This window comes from Centrocercus urophasianus, unplaced genomic scaffold (assembly GCF_019232065.1).
Source record: "Centrocercus urophasianus isolate 14NV4802_14NV808 unplaced genomic scaffold, USGS_Curo_1.0 seq_8, whole genome shotgun sequence".
NCBI lineage: Eukaryota > Metazoa > Chordata > Aves > Galliformes > Phasianidae > Centrocercus > Centrocercus urophasianus.
This window is the reverse complement of record NW_024885421.1, coordinates 361,527-378,313: the sequence shown is the minus strand read 5'-3', so window position 1 is coordinate 378,313 and position 16,787 is coordinate 361,527. Positions and strand designations below refer to the sequence as shown.

Here is a 16,787-nt window from a genome sequence, read left to right as displayed (position 1 = left end):
AAAAGAGTTCTTGGCACTGTTGTGGTCTCAAAGATGTGATATTGTCCCTACTACTTGCGATCTATAAATTTGGCTACTTAGAATTTCTCATATAAACCGACAGACCGAAGACAGACCCCTGGTAACTCCAGTTTCTTTTGCCAGTGTGTGTTGCTAGCCGTTTGCCATTCTTAGTTATTCAGGACAATAGACCCACTTCAGCTGAACGCTTGTGTGGAGCTCAGTCCAGTATTGCTACATTTTATGACTGCTTCCTAGTTATAGCTCTTCCAGATGTTCAAAGACGAAATTATGAATGTCTGCCCTTCTGTGCTCTGAAGGATCTGCTTGTGTTTTCTTCATGAAATCCACTCCTCTGACCCACAGCTGAGCCAAATCCCTCCATAGGAAATGTAGGTTTCAAGTTTTGAGAGCGCAGCTTGAAGAAATGTGGAGTGCAGCACTTCCTGCAGAAGTGCACAGCTCTGGGTGCAGAAGTGTTCCCCAGTGCTGGACCATGAGTCCGAGCTCCTGCAGACTCTGCTGGCCTGTGTGATCACAAGGAAAAGCTGGAGAGCATACTGAATTATGGATAATGTCACGTTGTTCGTGCCTGTTTAAAATAAACAAAAATATGTAACCTTCAGATCTGCCTAGACTTGAAGTTCTGGGAGTAATGAATATGGAGATTGGGCTTTTGATGATGTGTAAGTTGAGACCTCAAACAGAAACTTGTTTTTCTTGGTTATTTCTGCTTTTCTTGGGAAACCTCATCTGACACCTGTTAACAACATGAAGTTGCACAACTCACCCAAAGCACAGGACAAAATACGAGTCTTTCTTTTAGAGCCATGTTCTTTTATTTTGTATACAAGTACAGCTTATTTCCTGACACATATTGCTTTGCATTGTGATGATTCTCAGGCTTTGTCCTATAAGTACTCTGTTTTCCACTGTGTTCACGTTGCAGGCTCTTGGCAGACGTGATTATCTCATGTTGGACTGCTAGATATTAGTGTCTTGTTTAATCCTATTTGGCTGCTGGAAATGAGCTTTTATTTTTTTATTTATTTTTTATTTTTTTGCCAAGAAGAGCAAAATCTGTGAGCTGTAAGCTGGATCATAGATGCTTCCAGTTACAGGTAGACCACCTTCCCCTTACACAGCACACTTGTTGCTCCAGGTATATTTAAAAGTTTGAACTCTGCTCTGCTCTCATTGGTCTACTGAAGATTTTCAAGAAACAAAATGTCACTCTGTAAATATGCTCCTATGAGAACATAGGAACATGGTCTGAATTCATGAATACGCATCTTCATCTTGCTGCATGTGGTGGCTTTCCTCGTATCAAGAGATCACTGTTCACCCGCAGCCATCTTGCAAGCGATGGCTCTTGCTTGCCAGTTGCTGGAAATTAAATAGTTGCATTTGAATGAGTGGAGCAGTAATGGGACTTGTCTGGCTTAGGGGGCTGAGGAGTCTTTGCATTTGAGCATGAACAAAGTCCATGAGTGCCTGCAGAAAATATGTTGCTCAATCATTTGTGCATTTTGTAAAGGTGCTTTTAATTTATTGTGTTCTCATTATGACCATGTTCATGTAAGTGGTGACCTGTTGTAACAGGAGCTCTACAATAGCTCATGCTTTCGTTGGAATTAAAAAAAGAAAAAAAAAAGAAAAAAAGAAAAAAAAAGGAGATGGTATTCAAGGCTCCCTTTTGAAAGAGGAGGTGCACTGAACAGGCTCTTCTGGTCCTGGCTGTGTCCATATGACCATTGAAGGTGCTTGAATGACTGTCAGTATGCATTTGCCGCATGCAGTGTGGTCTGTTATCCTTTTCTCAGCATATAATCTGAATGCTTTTTCTGGCGTTTTCAGAAACTAATTTAAAATTGTGTTTTTGCCTTCCCCCATTTAAGGGTCAAGATGAGGCTGATCCCTCAAAACCACCCTGGCTCAAAGGAGGGTAAGTGCTGTTTTGAGCTCCTTGTTTCTCTGTTTACAGTTACAGTATAGATCTCCAGTTTAATTTAGGTAGAAGCAGAACATGTAATGTTTTTAATGGCCATTTGCAGAGATAATTGGATAGCCATGCCTCACTCAGGGCCAGACTGTCTCTGTGTGTTGTAGTTTCCTCTTAAACAACTTGAGATGGGCTGTGCAGCTCTTCAGGAGATTTGCAGCTAAGGTGTTAGATGCCATGTATAGTTTCTAGTATCATGGAGACAAGTGCTGATGGTGACAGTATTGAACAGTGCTTGCTGAACCCTGTAGACTTTTCCCTAATGGTAGCTGTAACTTTCAGGAGAGTGTAGCTCAGAAAAGCTGCTGTGTCCTTTGCTCGTAGGAAAAAAGAAAAAAAAAAAAGTAATCTTGGGGAAGTCTTCTGTCTTTGCAGTTATTTCTGTGGTCATTGTAGCAGTCAAAACTGCAAAACTAGAGTAGCTCTGGAGTCGTTGCAGCCTGACATTTTAATACAGTGGTCACCGTGCCTCTTTTAAACAGGTGAGAGCGAGATGATGTTCTTTCTGCAAGTAGTTGTAGCAAATGAAGCAGACAAATTTTGATTGCGTGTAATTTCAGCGTGATACTCTGCATAATAGGTGCCAGCATGGTAGCTTCCCTAGCATCCTTCCTTGGAGAAAAAGGGCGACATATTTTCCAAGCTGCTGGGTTATGTGCAGTGTATGTGATTAGAGCGATACGCTTCAGTGGTAGTGCACTCATTAGGAGCTGATGTAGCAGCAGATTTGTCCTGATATCTCAGCAAGAGCTTGGCTTGCTACACGTACAAGTTAATTCTCAAACTACTCAAGTAAGCTTTCCTGATAAACTGCAAGTTAAACCAGAGGCTTCATTATACGGTTTTCTGCTTTTGGAATCTTTGTTCTGTAATGTTGGTATTCCCACAAAGCTTCCGCCACACCTGCAAATGCCTGGAGCTGCCTAGCAACCCCATGCTTTCTTAAGGAGCCCAAGATTTTGCTGGAGAACTGGCAATTAGCTGGAACAGGAGACAGTGATTTATGCTAAATATAAACAGCAGCTTTTCCAGCTTTAACAGGGAGCCAGTGTGCTGAGTTTGCTGGTTCATTCTCACAAAAATTTTACCTGGCCTGAAAGATGAGCACAACTGCAGTTCAGAAATACTTAACATTACTTGTATCAGTTTTGTCAGGCCATGTTTGTTCTAGTCTGTAAGTTTTTCCCCTTCTGTGTGAGATATAATGAAATAAACTGGCTAATGTAGTTTTGACAAAAGTTGGGCTTACTCACTCTATCCCTGCATGCAAGGGAAGGGTGGCAAATGTTTAATTCCTCTGCAAGTCATACTGTGAATTAATTAGTCACAACATACGCTAAAGCACTTTGGTTCAGAATTCTTCTTTCCTTAGAAGATTGGAGAAGTTCTGTCCTTTGAAGGAAGCACTCATCTTCTGACATCACAATCTTTGCTCCGCTAAATTTTCAAGATTTAATATAAGCATCTGTATGATGAAGGTCATATTAAGTGATGAATACATGCTTCAAGCTATCTGCAGTTTTAGCATAATGCAAGAGAATCTTCTTGTTCATAACCACTGCCTTTGGAAATACAGCTTTAAAAAATAAAAGTACAATTGGTATTAAGGAACATTTTCTGGTCATAATGTCTCATATCTGTATATTTTATTTAGTACCGCAAATCATGTTTTCACTTAGAGATGCTATTCATTCCCCAATATAGCAATCCATAATAATGCTACAAATATTGTATACTTGCAGAGGAGAGTTACCCTACTATGTATGAACCCATGGTGTACGTATTTGAAGCATGATCAATACTTTTGTCACACTGATTTTGTTAAGCAAAGTAGAGATTTTGCTGGAACAGAGAGACTGGGGTAGCTGACAATACAGGTTAAGTAATTTTGAACATTAAGAATTGTTGCTGGTTTTTTTTTGGTTGGTTGGTTATTTTTTTTTTAAATTAACAAGCAAAAAGCAGGTTGTCTGAGCATAACTAGACAACTAACTAACTAGGTATCAAGGTACTTCTCCACTGTGGAAAATGCAAGCACCTTTCAAATATTCTTCTCTGACAGTCTCTTTTATAAGTGATTATCTTATTTTATAGGTGGAAAAAATGGTAGTCTGGCATAAAGCAAGATGGTTGTAACTAGACATGTTTCTCGAGTACAATAACTTGTTTAGGCTCATCTTGAATTTATAAACATACAACCTTAGTGTTCTTTTTTCTCCCTTGGTTAGAGTCACAGTTCCTTTCAATTGAAGTAGAAAAACAAAACAAAACCAACAAATCCTGTAGAAAGGAATTGTTATTTCCCAGCTACACTGTTAACTTTAGCAGAGGCACTGACTCTGGATTTTTATTTGTGACAATTTTGTCATGGCTTTTCTTCTTGCGGACTCTCCTTTGTGTTTTTGAGACACTTTTGTTGTTCCGATGATTTGACCCAAATTTTTGACCTGAAAGTCAGCATTAAATTAAACAGTGATTTAGGTAATTCTGAAATTCTTGACATCATCTGTGACACCTGTTTCACCCCAGAATAGTACAACTTGGATCGGAGAGCGTTTTTTAGCACTAGAGCAGCAGATAAAACTCTTATTTGATCTCAGCAAGACTACCGAGTTCTTATGCATATATTTATTATTTTCTGATTTGGGTCAGATTTTTCTATTTTAAGCCAGAGGGGATTACTGTAGTGTAACTCGAGCAAAAGTTTTTTTTTGTAACTGTATGTTGGAAATGAAGATAGCCTTCAGTAAAAACACCATGTGGCCTTGCTGTGGGAATTTCCTATACTAGAGAACCCTTCTTTGTTCTTTGCTGGAGACTCCAGCAGCTTAAACTAACTGAAATGCTCTAAATTTGCAGCTTTCTCATGCCTCAATAAGTCTCCTGCTCCCAGCTGCAGTATCTGCAGTCATGTTTTGCTGGCAGAGTGGCATAGCGGGCAGTGGCTGGGTTTGATTCACTATGTAGGAGCACGAAGAGCCATGCGCAGCACACATAAGCCTGATGTTGCATGCAGAGGCGAGGTTCACGTTGCTTACCTTCTCACCAGACTTATTCATCTGGCAGCAGCTGGCAGCTCAGCCATGGATCAGATGTGTCACCCTCCTACACACAGTCAGAAAAGTCAGTTTCACTGTTACAGCACCCTGACGTGTTGCTATGTTTAAGTCTTTCCTTCCTTTGACATAGTCTTGTGCTAGGCTGTGCAGTAACATCCTTCCCCACCCTATCATGGTCTGCTGTTATATGGATTTGGACATCATTAGTCTTTTCCTAGTGTCTTCTGTTTTCTCACTTTATGAATTTACATAATCTCTCATCCCCATTTTAATGAAAGGAGATGAGAGTAGGTCCTGCTTGCCCACAGAAGACAGGTTCCCTGTTGTACCTGACCAGCCTACCAATTTTCATGGCGTATGCAAATTTATAGTGGAAATCTGGCTTCCTAGATCATTTTTGAAGTGTAGCTACATGTACATCTTTTAGATGAGCAATGTCACTGTCCCACAGTGTCTTTTCTAGTAGATGCGGTGTCTTAAATCATTTTGGCTAGTTGTGGCATACAGATGAGAAAAATATGCAGGTTAAAGGCACTAGCCCTTTTACAGAGACCAGTTCAATTCCCATCTGTAAAAAGATGTGCTCCAGCATGGTGCAGAGTGAAGATGGATGAGTGAGGATGGAGAGGTGAAAGGTTTCTTTGCACTGGAAGCCGAGCAGAAGGCCTCCGAAGACATACTGTTCATGTTGCCAAACACGTCTGAGCTAAATCATCAAACCTTTAAGCAGAAGTGTATGTCTGTGTGATACTACACGGCCAATTCATTTACAGTTATTCAGGCTGGCTCATCAGGAAATAAGGAGACTATCACATCTTATTTCTGTAGGCTGAATGTTGCTGGGCCGGACGCCCTGTTGTTTCCCCACCATTTCCACAGCAAATGGCAGCTCTTGTCCATAGAGGCCTGAATGACTTCAACTGCTGAGCAGCAGGAATGGGCACTTTTAAAAAGACAAAAACAGTCTTCTCTTTTCTCCTCTGATGTCAGGCTTTTCCTCTGTGAGTTAGGGCTCTAGGACTAGGGTGAGTGGGCTCTGGCCTGCACTCTGATGACAGGTTGCAGGTTCTGGGCTGAGCCATTTTTGACATGCTCCTCCCATCCACTGACACAGGGCAGAAGCATCTAGATGGTTGCATATGCAAATGGTACATAATTAATTTATACTATATATTTATGCTATAAATTTATGCTTTCTGAAGTATCATCTCAGTTCTTGCTGACTTCCAGTAGCACATTTCCCCCATGCTAAAAAAAAACCGTCAACCAAAAAACCATAAAAGAATTAAACTGAAAGGAAGAGGGTAAAGAAAGACTGTAAACCATGTATGAGCCAGTCCCATAAATCTCTGGCTCTGTTGGCAGGTAAGGTTTTTTGCCAAATTCGTGCCTCACAGCAGATGTGGGAGCAAGCCCACCTTTGCATGCCAGCAGCAGCCACTGCAAAGCAGTGGATACTGTGCAAGCATAAACAGTTTATTTAGAGTTAACCGTGATCCCCACGGATCTCCCCACGGAACTGAGAAAAGGAAAATCTTTGTTTTTTTTTTAAACCTTCTTTTAAGGTTTTTTTTTTTCTTTTCCTTTCTTTTCCTTTCTCTTCCTCTCTTTTCCTTTCTTTTCCTTCCTCCTCCTTTATTTTCTTTTCTTCTCCTTTATTTTCCTTTCTTCTCCTTTTTTTCCCTCTCTTCCTCTCTTCCTCTTTTGCTTGTGTGTTAACAACATTGCTTTGTTTCATTTAAAGTGAACTGATTCTTCCTCATTAACTGTTACAATAACAAGGAAGCTAATGATCTAACAAAGGGTTTTGGTCATCTGTTTGCTGTCTGTTACTGCTCTTGAGATTTTTAATTCTTTTTTTTTCCTCCTGAATCTCCAGGCCTGCAGGTGGTCTCTATGGCATTGACAGCATGCCTGATCTACGCAAAAAAAAGCCAATTCCACTTGTCAGTGATTTGGTAAGAGATTTTTCTTGTGCCATGCAGTTGATGGTAGCAAATAGCTTTACTTTTTGACATATGGTAGCGTTCACTGTCACTTGAAGAAGTTGTAAGTTTCCTGCTTAGTTAAATTAATTCTTACAGTAAGCATTTGGGGGTTAGAAACATCTCAGTGAGAACGAGCTGTGTTTTCATACAGTGTTTCATTCACTTGGCAGAATGTTTTTCATATTTGTTTTCCTTTTTATTGTACTCAGAAGATTGGATTAAATTTAGGCCTGGATTTTTTGAATATGTTTTCCTAAAAAGTCACATTGTGGAAAGTTACGATGTCTATGTGAGGTCTGGCAAGTTGGAATTTGAGAGGGTAGATAACATAACATGCTTGAATTTTTTAAAGTAATTTGCAGCATTGCCAGTAGGTCCTGCACTGAGGAAGCACAAGGATCAAACAAGTAATGAAGACAAGTTTCGTATGTTTGTGTGATACAGTGAAATAAGGCTTCCGTGGGACAAACGGCTTTCTGTTGGCTGCTTATTCAGTACATATAGCACATTCATAGTGGGGAGAAATGCTGTAACAGCCGCAAGACCAAAGTTTCTGTATCCTGTAGTGCTGTGAAAAGATGCGTTCAGTTCTCTCTGCCAGCTTATGCATGGGAAGCATAATGTGTGTCTTACTAACTGCTTGCATCTTTTAAATCTGTGCAATGATGGCATTAACTTGTGTTGCTTCCTTTGAATGCTTTCATTCACTATCTCCGTAGGCCATGGTAAGTGAAGCTAAAGACTATCCATGAAGTCTTCATCAGAAACAAAATATTTTACCTTCCCTTCACTTTGTTTGCTTTTAATTTTGAACCTGCAGCACTGCAGTGCATGCATATTAAGTACTCTGTCCTGATACATCACTGATGGAATGAACTGTTTTGGTCAGTCTTCAAATGGCATAAATCAGAGGACACATGGAGATTTCTGATAAAATTTGAAGATTCTAAATTAGATGTTATTGATTCTAATTGCTTTCTCTGCTGTCATCTGTGTATGGCAGTGTTAGGAGCTGCAAAGACAGGGGCCTGTGCTGCTCAGGACTACAGAACATCACTGCTGTGGCGTGAAGGAGGAAGTTTTGTGGCAGAAATGCTGTTCATTGTATTCAGTGATGGCCAATGAATGTGATTCACCAGCACATTCAAACCTGTTCTCCTGACCCACTGTGTTCTTTATCCTATTTGTATCTCTTCACTGTCATATTTTGGAGTGTTGTGTAAGTTTTAAACCTGACAAAAACCTCATTTTGTTTACAAGTGAAGTTAAATATAGAAGACAGTCCCTCGTTAAATATCTTAAGCAATAGCAGTACATTGTTACCAAAGCATAGATGTGGAGAGGCAAACCCAGATTTCATTGACAGTTCTTGCCAGAGAAACAAATAAAAGTTTTCCACAGTGAGACTGCCTGTGGGCAGATGAAATTAATTTGGAGGTCTCTCAAAGTATGCACTGACTTTTGAGATGTGAAATGTGAGATGTGTCGCTTAAGAAAGCAACTGGAATGTACTAGACTGCTGGCTTGATGTCTGGCATGACAGGGTGTCCTTGCTCACGCCTCTGGGTATGTAGTACCACTGCATTTTTAAATATGGGCAGTGAATAACAAACTTTGTTCCTCTGTAGTCACTGGTTCAGTCCCGGAAAGCCGGAATTACCTCAGCAATGGCCACCAGAACATCTCTCAAAGATGAAGAGCTGGTAAGTGGGAGAGCTGTTTAGATCATGTTGATGCATTGTAAGGGTGCTCTGCGATGCAGAGCTATCTTCACAGTCTAAAGATACAGATGTGAAGCTTCGCATCATTTGTTTACAGAAAACAAATGTAACAAAATTTAACATGTCTTATAGGGCCCTGAAAAATACAAACATCTCAGCTATCTACTATGGCAGAGAGCATGTGAAACTTGCTTCATGCAAGGTATCCCTCATCTACAAACTGTAATTCATTTCTTCCATCTCACTTACTTTCTTTTAAAGGGCTAGAGAAACATTTTTGCAGGGGGATTCTCTGCTTACACTTGGAAAGCTTTGATAGATTTGGCTACTTAAGGTGTGTAGATTTATTGCACTTGTCATGTGCACCTGTGTGATAACCAGCACCAACAGGTGTAATCACTTTCCTGGATGTTGGCTTCTTTGTGTTTTTGTCTTTCAGAAATCTCATGTCTATAAGAAGACCTTGCAAGCCTTAATTTACCCTATCTCTTGTACAACCCCACACAACTTTGAAGTATGGACAGCCACAACTCCTACCTACTGCTATGAATGTGAGGGGCTGTTGTGGGGTATTGCACGGCAGGGAATGCGCTGCGCTGAATGTGGAGTCAAGTGCCACGAGAAGTGCCAAGACTTGCTCAACGCTGACTGCCTACAGAGTGAGTACTTGCTTTGCTGCTTGCTGTCCTGAGAGGTGCGGTGAAACATGGCTGTTCAGGGGTGTTACAAGAGCTTTCCTAAACATGTATGTGATACCTCAGTGATCAGTGAAGATGTGTTTATTAAAATGACTGTCTATTTTCTGTAAGGATGTCATTAGGCTAAACCTATCCTCATCAGCCTGTTGTTTACTTTTTGTTCGTTTTAACCTGCGTAATGTGTTTCATCTCTGTTTATCAGCTCAGATGGTACGTTTACTGTCATATCCTGCACAGAAGATAGTCTGTGTGCTGGATGAGTAGGCTGTTAAGATGGGTGTCCTGATTTCTTCTGTTCTTCTTGCCCCAGTATCCCAGGCAGTTTGTTTGTTTAAACCACTAGCTTGTGATAATGTGTATTTTAAGCTTTCCAGAGCGCTAGTGAGTTCCTGCATAGGGATCACCATCCATGAATTTAGGTAGGATTCTTCAAGTGCAGATTGGGAAGGCATTTTGTTATTTGAATAGGAATGCATTGAAGCTGAATGGCTTTAGAGACCTGGTACTGAATAAGGAAGATGAAGGGTTAGATAATAAGTAATGTTCAAGTGTCTGGGCTGTATCTTACATTCCTACTTGCATTTCTGCTTATTTTGATTTTCCACAGTGTTCAAAATTGAGCCCTCTTCAAAGAAGGCAAAGAACTATGACGCTACAGAATAAATAAGCCCTGACACAGACAAAGGAGAAACTTAAAAGGATCAGACTTTTTTTTAAACTATCCATTTGGGCATCTGGATTGGTCAGATTTTTATTTGTTCTCAATTATATGTTCATGTTTGAGAGCAAGTTATCTATATGAATATATCTAGACACATCTTATCTACATTGTATATGTATAAGATGTGATAAATTTCCACTATAAATGTTAAATCTTGAGTAGGGAGGTGGGGCTTCTTCTATTCACTCTCAGTTTTCTTATTCCAATTTGCTGGAAAAAGTCATAAGGACTGAGAAAATTCTGTGAAATAGAAAACAAGCTTACTGCAGATCCATGTCATCAGTTACAGGAACATATAGTCATATCTGTACCTGTTATTTGGGTAAGCCAAGTAACTAATACCTCAGCAAGGGATGCCAGTGAATCATAGGTCGCATGGTTATGGTTGTCCTGTCATCCTAAAGTTGTTAATGCTTGTACTTTGGATGTGCGCAGAGTATTAAGCCATAGTTAGGACAAGGACTATTTACTGTGTTTTATTTGTCAGATTTAGCTGGTCCTGGTGATGCACCTGTGTTCCTCAGTTACTTAGCATTCCTTGATTCCTCTCTGAGGGCTGCAAAAGTGATCTTCATAGTTTGTGGTGTTCAAGCAATTGTATCATAGACACCTTGGATTTGTTGTGATAATTTTGTGACTAAGGACAGGGCTGCCAGATTTCACTTGGTTTGACAGAATTTGCTAAGCCATAATTCATCTTTATGACAAAATCTGATGTGGAGTGCCAGCTGGATTCACGATGCTAAATGGTGAACTCCAATTCAAAAAGCTGCTGATCTGTGTACCTAGGCTTAATTCAGATGCACATCCTAGATACTTCCATGTCATAGTGAAGCTGTGATATCTCAGTCTGGGAAGATAACTATTGAGAGCAGAGGAAAATGGAGTTTGCACCAGCAGCAGCAAGGAAACAGGCACAAAACTGTTCAGAGGAGAAGTAATGAAGTCAAAAACAATAGAAGGAAAAGTAAATTTTAGAAATCATTAATGATTAAGAGGAAATATATTTTTGCAGAGAGCAGTTGTGGCTGTTATGTGCAAGAAGGACTTCAGAGCGGGACAGATACTGAGCAAAGTTCAAATGTGAAGGGGAAAATGTGTGAGAGCACTTTGAGATAGCGTGGTATGAATTTGCTTGTTAATCTTTCCAAAGAGGGGCTTGGCTGCACTGGGCAGGAGGAAGACAGAGATTATACTGTGTCAGGAAATGAAAAACAACCACACGGAGTATGGAGTATGTCCTGGAATCACCTTTCTGAAGGGACGTGATGGACGCCAAGGCAGCGGCGTTAAACATGCAGTGTAGAGTTCCTAAGATTCTGCTTTACTTTTTCAACCTTCCATGACTGAATGACTTTCTGAGCAGTGGATGCTGTGCCTAATGGCTGGCAGTGATGGTAGCGAATTTGTTTAATCCCTGTCTGAACTTATTTATGCCTGAACTCCCCTATGGTGGGGAAGAGGGAGATAAAAAGCAGAGAAGAAGATGGTCTGTTTAAGCATACTGTTTACAAAACAAAAAATTGAATAAATTTGCTTTAAGACAATTAAGGGTGGAAAGTAGGAGACTTCGGTGATGAAAGGAGACTCTGGGAAAGCTTCAAGAACAACCATGGGAGCAGCTTATCTAATCTCTGGTTGGACTTAAATGCCTTTGTACAAGGGGCTCTGGGATGTGATAATGACAAGAGTCTGTGTAGTCTTCAGTAGGACAGAAGTAACATCTGGAACCCGCTCCACTTTTCGGATACAGCAAAGTATTTATTAAGATCTTTATTTTATTATTCATAAGATTGCAGATATTTGCTTTGCACTTGTTCTTTAAAAATATAAACTCCAAAAATGTAAACAAGATACTCCAGCATGGAGAGCATACTGGGCTCAAAACTGGTGAAGCACACAGAGAGGTAAAACAAAAGCCAGCAACAAATGAAACAAAAGCAAACACACTAAACTTCACATGCTGAGATATTTGAAAATTGTCTGTCATCAGAACAGGGGAGATAGAGAGACTGTGAACCAGGGCTGTGAGGCTACCAGTGGGTGTAGATGGTGTTATTACCCAAGGTGGAGACATCATGGAAGATGAAGATGACAGCTGCATAGTTACAAGGCAGATGAATGGTAGTGTGGGAAATTAAGAGTACTGGGTCTGATATGTGGATCTACAGCTGGGCTGAGGAAACAAATATTATTGATGCTAGAAGCCCATTATGAAGCTTTTTCAGGAAACTCTGATATTTGTTTTGACGTGATCATGCTAAAATTCCTCTCACTGGATCCCACAAGCCCAGAAGAAAATGGAAAATTTATTTAGTATTTTTTATGAGTTTGAAGAACATAGACTGTGAGGCCTAAGCAATAGTTTAGAAATTCAGTAAGTCTGAGACTGAAGTTTCTTGTACACTGAACTCAGAAGGGTTTTCTTCCTAAAAAAGTTTTACTGCTTCTGGTGCTTTGTTGTTGTTGTTTTTAGCAATAAAAGCAAAACAAAAACAACAAAAAGTCTTTGTTGTCAGGATGTATTTTCACTTAACCCTATATAAGGCTTACACAAAATGTTGCACTGGCGGAGTAAAATGAATTTCCAGGCTGATAGCAGGTATAACTCTGTTGGTTATGCCTTGATGCCTCGGGATATATCTTCGACTCTTGTCAAATCTTCCAGAAAATGCTGTGTTGGATTAAAATGAATTTTCAGGCTGGTCACAAATATGAATCCATTGTCTGTACTTCAGAATTTTAAATAGATGCCTGGGTCTTTAGAATCAGGATGTGGTGTTTATCAATCTTCTGTGCCTCAGTGCTTTTCTCTGGGGAATAACTGGATCCCTTTCCCCATGTCTATGAGAATTAAACTAGAGTATTTCTTCTCAGGCTTTTTTCTTACCATCTATATTTTAAGGAACTGAGTATCTGATACCATCAACAAATGTGTGGGTCTGTTGTGACAGAATACTAAAATTCAGCACTGTTTTACTGCAGTTTGAAACAAAATTCATTTTGTGGGTGCTGTTTCTCAATTGAAACTGATTTGCTCATGATGTTTTTAGGAATGCCTCAAAAGCTTTGTTGTTTGGATGGCAATTAAGAATGTTTTTAACGTGCATTTCCTGCTCCAGGCAGCATCTCATGCACTACACCCAACGGAGACGAGGGATGTCAATCTTTTGTCTAAATTTTACTTAAGAACAAAAAGCAAAGCACTGCCACTTTCGGTCTCCCAGCTTGTAAGTTTCAGCACTTTGTAGTTTTGTTTCAAGTCCTGTGTGGTGGGACGTGCCTTGCGATTCAGTTCAGCAAGACTGTTCCCTGAAACGGCGGTGTTGGAAATGCAGTAAGCTGGAATTACCTGCGGCATGTACACTGCAGCCGTCAGGTTTATGGCACTATTGGCACCAAGCTGCTACTCTTAGAGGATTAAAAATATAAATTTCTCTGCAGTAGGTACTGTGAAGGCATTAATCAGTTGATGGGGAACTTACCTTTTCATTGTAAGAGGACAAATACTTGTTCTAGATATGCTCTTTTTTATCCTCCACCTGTTCTTGGAGGTACTTGAGATCTGTGCTGAATGGGTGCGCTTCTTTTCATACTTGACTGGAATTAAATAGAGAGATTTAAAATTCTTGTAGCATGTAAAGCTTTTGGAAAAAGGGGGCTTTTATCTCTTGCCCTCGGCACCAGTATGCTGCTAACTGAAATTCAACCATTTGGGAAATGTTAATATCAAATGAAGAGGATGATAGATGCGTAGGAAGCCAAGAAATAGATTTCGAGAAGTAGGCAGAATTATGAAAAAGGAGGAAAGGAGGGACGTAATACTAGCATGATACTGACAAAAAGAACCATAGTTCTGTGCTTGTGTTTGAAAAGCTTCTGCAAATGTATGTCTTGTTTTCCTACAGAGTTGCTAGTTTAGGTCCTCAGTCAATTACAGTTAAACCTGAGAAAATAATTTGCCCTAGGATATCAAAACCTTGTTCTTTGGAGATCTTGGAAATGAGGAATCGAGATCTCAAACTTAAAACTACTATTGAATGTAAAATCCTCTCTGTGAGTATGGTTAGACATAAGAGTGGGTTTTTTTTGTATCCTAGCATGAAAAATGTGGAGAACTTCACCCACGAGGGCTGCGGTACTGAATGCCCTGCTTGGTTCTGGTTTAGCTCCTGGGACTGTGGATCTCTGATGGAGTTGTTCAGAGCTTTTTGACTCAGCACTGGAAGTCTGGCATGTTTGTTGGCTTTTGGATGAGAAACTTGTGTGTTACCCTCTGAACAGATTGCACTCCAGAGCCTGGCTCTGTGAGTGGACTGTTAATGAGAGCAAGAAGTCACTTTTGTGATAATCATCTTGGCTTCTATCCTGAATGATGATTTGACGCCATGGTAATGAATGCTTGTTTGCTTCCAGAATGCTATGCAGGAAAATATTTGCACAGAAGGAGGAAGGATACCTTTATTTGAAACTTGAATATCTATTTTAAGTTTCAGGAATATATAATTTCTAAGCATTATCCACCTACTGAACAGCTGTCTTCTATCCTGCCAGTTTCTTGACTTTTTCCTGTTAAAGCATAAGATAACAGCACTGGCAGTTTACTAGTAGCTGTATCAATACCAGTCCGAATATAGTCTTATTTGCTTTCTGTTTCCTGTTATAAATTGACTCGTGATTCGTTCCTAGGGAGGAAGAGATAAGGAATGCCCAGTGCCATTTATATGACATCGTACACGTCTGTACATGGTATTTATATCGTCCCTTGCCTTTTTATTGCCACTTGCAGAACTGCTTTAAAAGCTAAGCCACTCGCAAAACCTTTTTTTGCAGCTGAATGAATACGTACAATCCAAGTGCAGCAGCAGGGAAAACACCTTTTGCCTTCCAGTATAGCAGTGTGCATTGTGTTTGTACACAGTGAGGATCTAAGAAAAAATTCTCTCAATCCGTTTTGGGCCAAGTAAGAATGGGGTGCTTGCATTAAGGCAACAATGCAGACCAGTGCCATTCCAAAACTGTGGTAATGCTGGGCCCATCTCTGTGACAGACAGTGAAGCATTGATATTTGCAAGCTACCTGGCTAATAATTTCTTTAGAAAATGTTTCCGAAATTGAGCACTCCACTAATGCATGACTAAACCTCTTAATGCTTAATTTGATTCTCAATTTCCAAAAAATCAGAAAGGGCAGGACAGGGTTTCTTTAGCTCATTACAGATTTCGGGATTCCAGGTAGGTAGGACAACTTACTCAGTTTGGCTTCCATGGTTTCTTGTAGCTCTTCATATCCTGTGTCATGTCTACCTCCCTCTCCAGGAGACCTACTTCTGTTAAAGATGAATAGCACTTCTTATCTGAAGTGAAGTTCAAAGTATAGCCCCTGGTATCATTTCAGTTCTGTATTCCTTTAATAAATGTTGGGTCTACAGCTGGATGATTGTCTGATACAAAACATCAATTTGGGTGATGTTAGTTCTTCTCTGGTGAATGGGGACAGCAGGGACTGTGTAATTAATTCCAGTATTTTGATTTCATTTCACCTTAAGCCAACAATAGAAAACTCTGGGGATTTTTCTGAGATACATTTTATTTTGCTAACTGCAATACTGAACATTGAGCCTCTGGCAAGTAAAATGAAAAAATAATTATCAGGTAATACAAACTTATGGCCGTTTTTTGTTTTTTTTTAACTCAAATCTTGAACAGTGTGCCATGTTGTGCAGTGTCCTTAATGAAATTCTGAAACTTCAGTGATTACAGTCTGTTCCTGACTGTGTTTTTATTCTTTTCCACTGGGATGGTGGAAGTTATAATTGAGTTTTTGTTTCTTCAGTAAAAGATGTTAGATTGAAGGTCCTAGAAATGGATGTCTTTAGGCAGCATTTGTCACTAGGCGCCTGATTGAGCCTGCTAACAAGGTTCCTGTTATGTTGCACTACTGGGGGTTCTTTATGAGTGTGCACTAACTGCTGAAACTCCAGCGCATGCAAAATAATGCTAACTTTTGGTAAGCTCTCCCAGGTAGCACATTTGTCTACTTATTTTAGAGGGAAACGGATTTTGGTTTCTTTGTGACTGATGGCTGCAGCTTTTGCACAGACTAGCATTTGCTTTAGCACATATTTTTAAGTTAATTTCATATTTGGCTAACACCTGGATCAAGATTGTTTTTCTAAGACAAAGTTTAGGTTATCCCAGAAAAATCAACCATATAAAACTAATGAATAAAGTAATCTGAATAATACATCTGAAAGTGTTCGAAGAAGTTTTGTCTTGGTTTAACCATATCTAATTTAAAGTCGTAACTTGAAATTGCTTAAATGCAGACTGTATGTAGAGAGGTTGCGTGTAATCTTGGTTCCTCCATTTCATTTCACACACTGGTTTGTCTGCCCTGTTAGTTCATGTCAGTGCCTGTATTAACACAGGGCAGCAGTCTATGGCTGAGTTCTAACAGAAAATGTCAGAACTGAATGGGGGACTGACAGTGAGAACATTCTTATCTCATAATGGTATGAACTTTTAAATTTTGTAAGTAACATGCAACGGACCAGAGGCCTCTGTTTTCCAGTTCCAGTTAATATCCATGTAGTACA

At 39.8% G+C, this 16,787-nt stretch overlaps 1 protein-coding gene across 2 annotated transcripts in view; it reads left to right on the top strand.

The window, feature by feature from the left end:
* Window positions 1-16,787, top strand: part of UNC13B (unc-13 homolog B) — a 204,221-nt gene that overhangs the window by 112,912 nt on the left and 74,522 nt on the right. For both annotated transcript variants that reach the window (XM_042838404.1, XM_042838403.1), the window contains exons 11-14: window positions 1,899-1,945; window positions 6,941-7,019; window positions 8,678-8,752; window positions 9,210-9,429. In XM_042838404.1, the coding sequence (XP_042694338.1) occupies window positions 1,899-1,945; window positions 6,941-7,019; window positions 8,678-8,752; window positions 9,210-9,429 (421 nt within the window). The remainder of the gene's footprint in view (window positions 1-1,898; window positions 1,946-6,940; window positions 7,020-8,677; window positions 8,753-9,209; window positions 9,430-16,787) is intronic.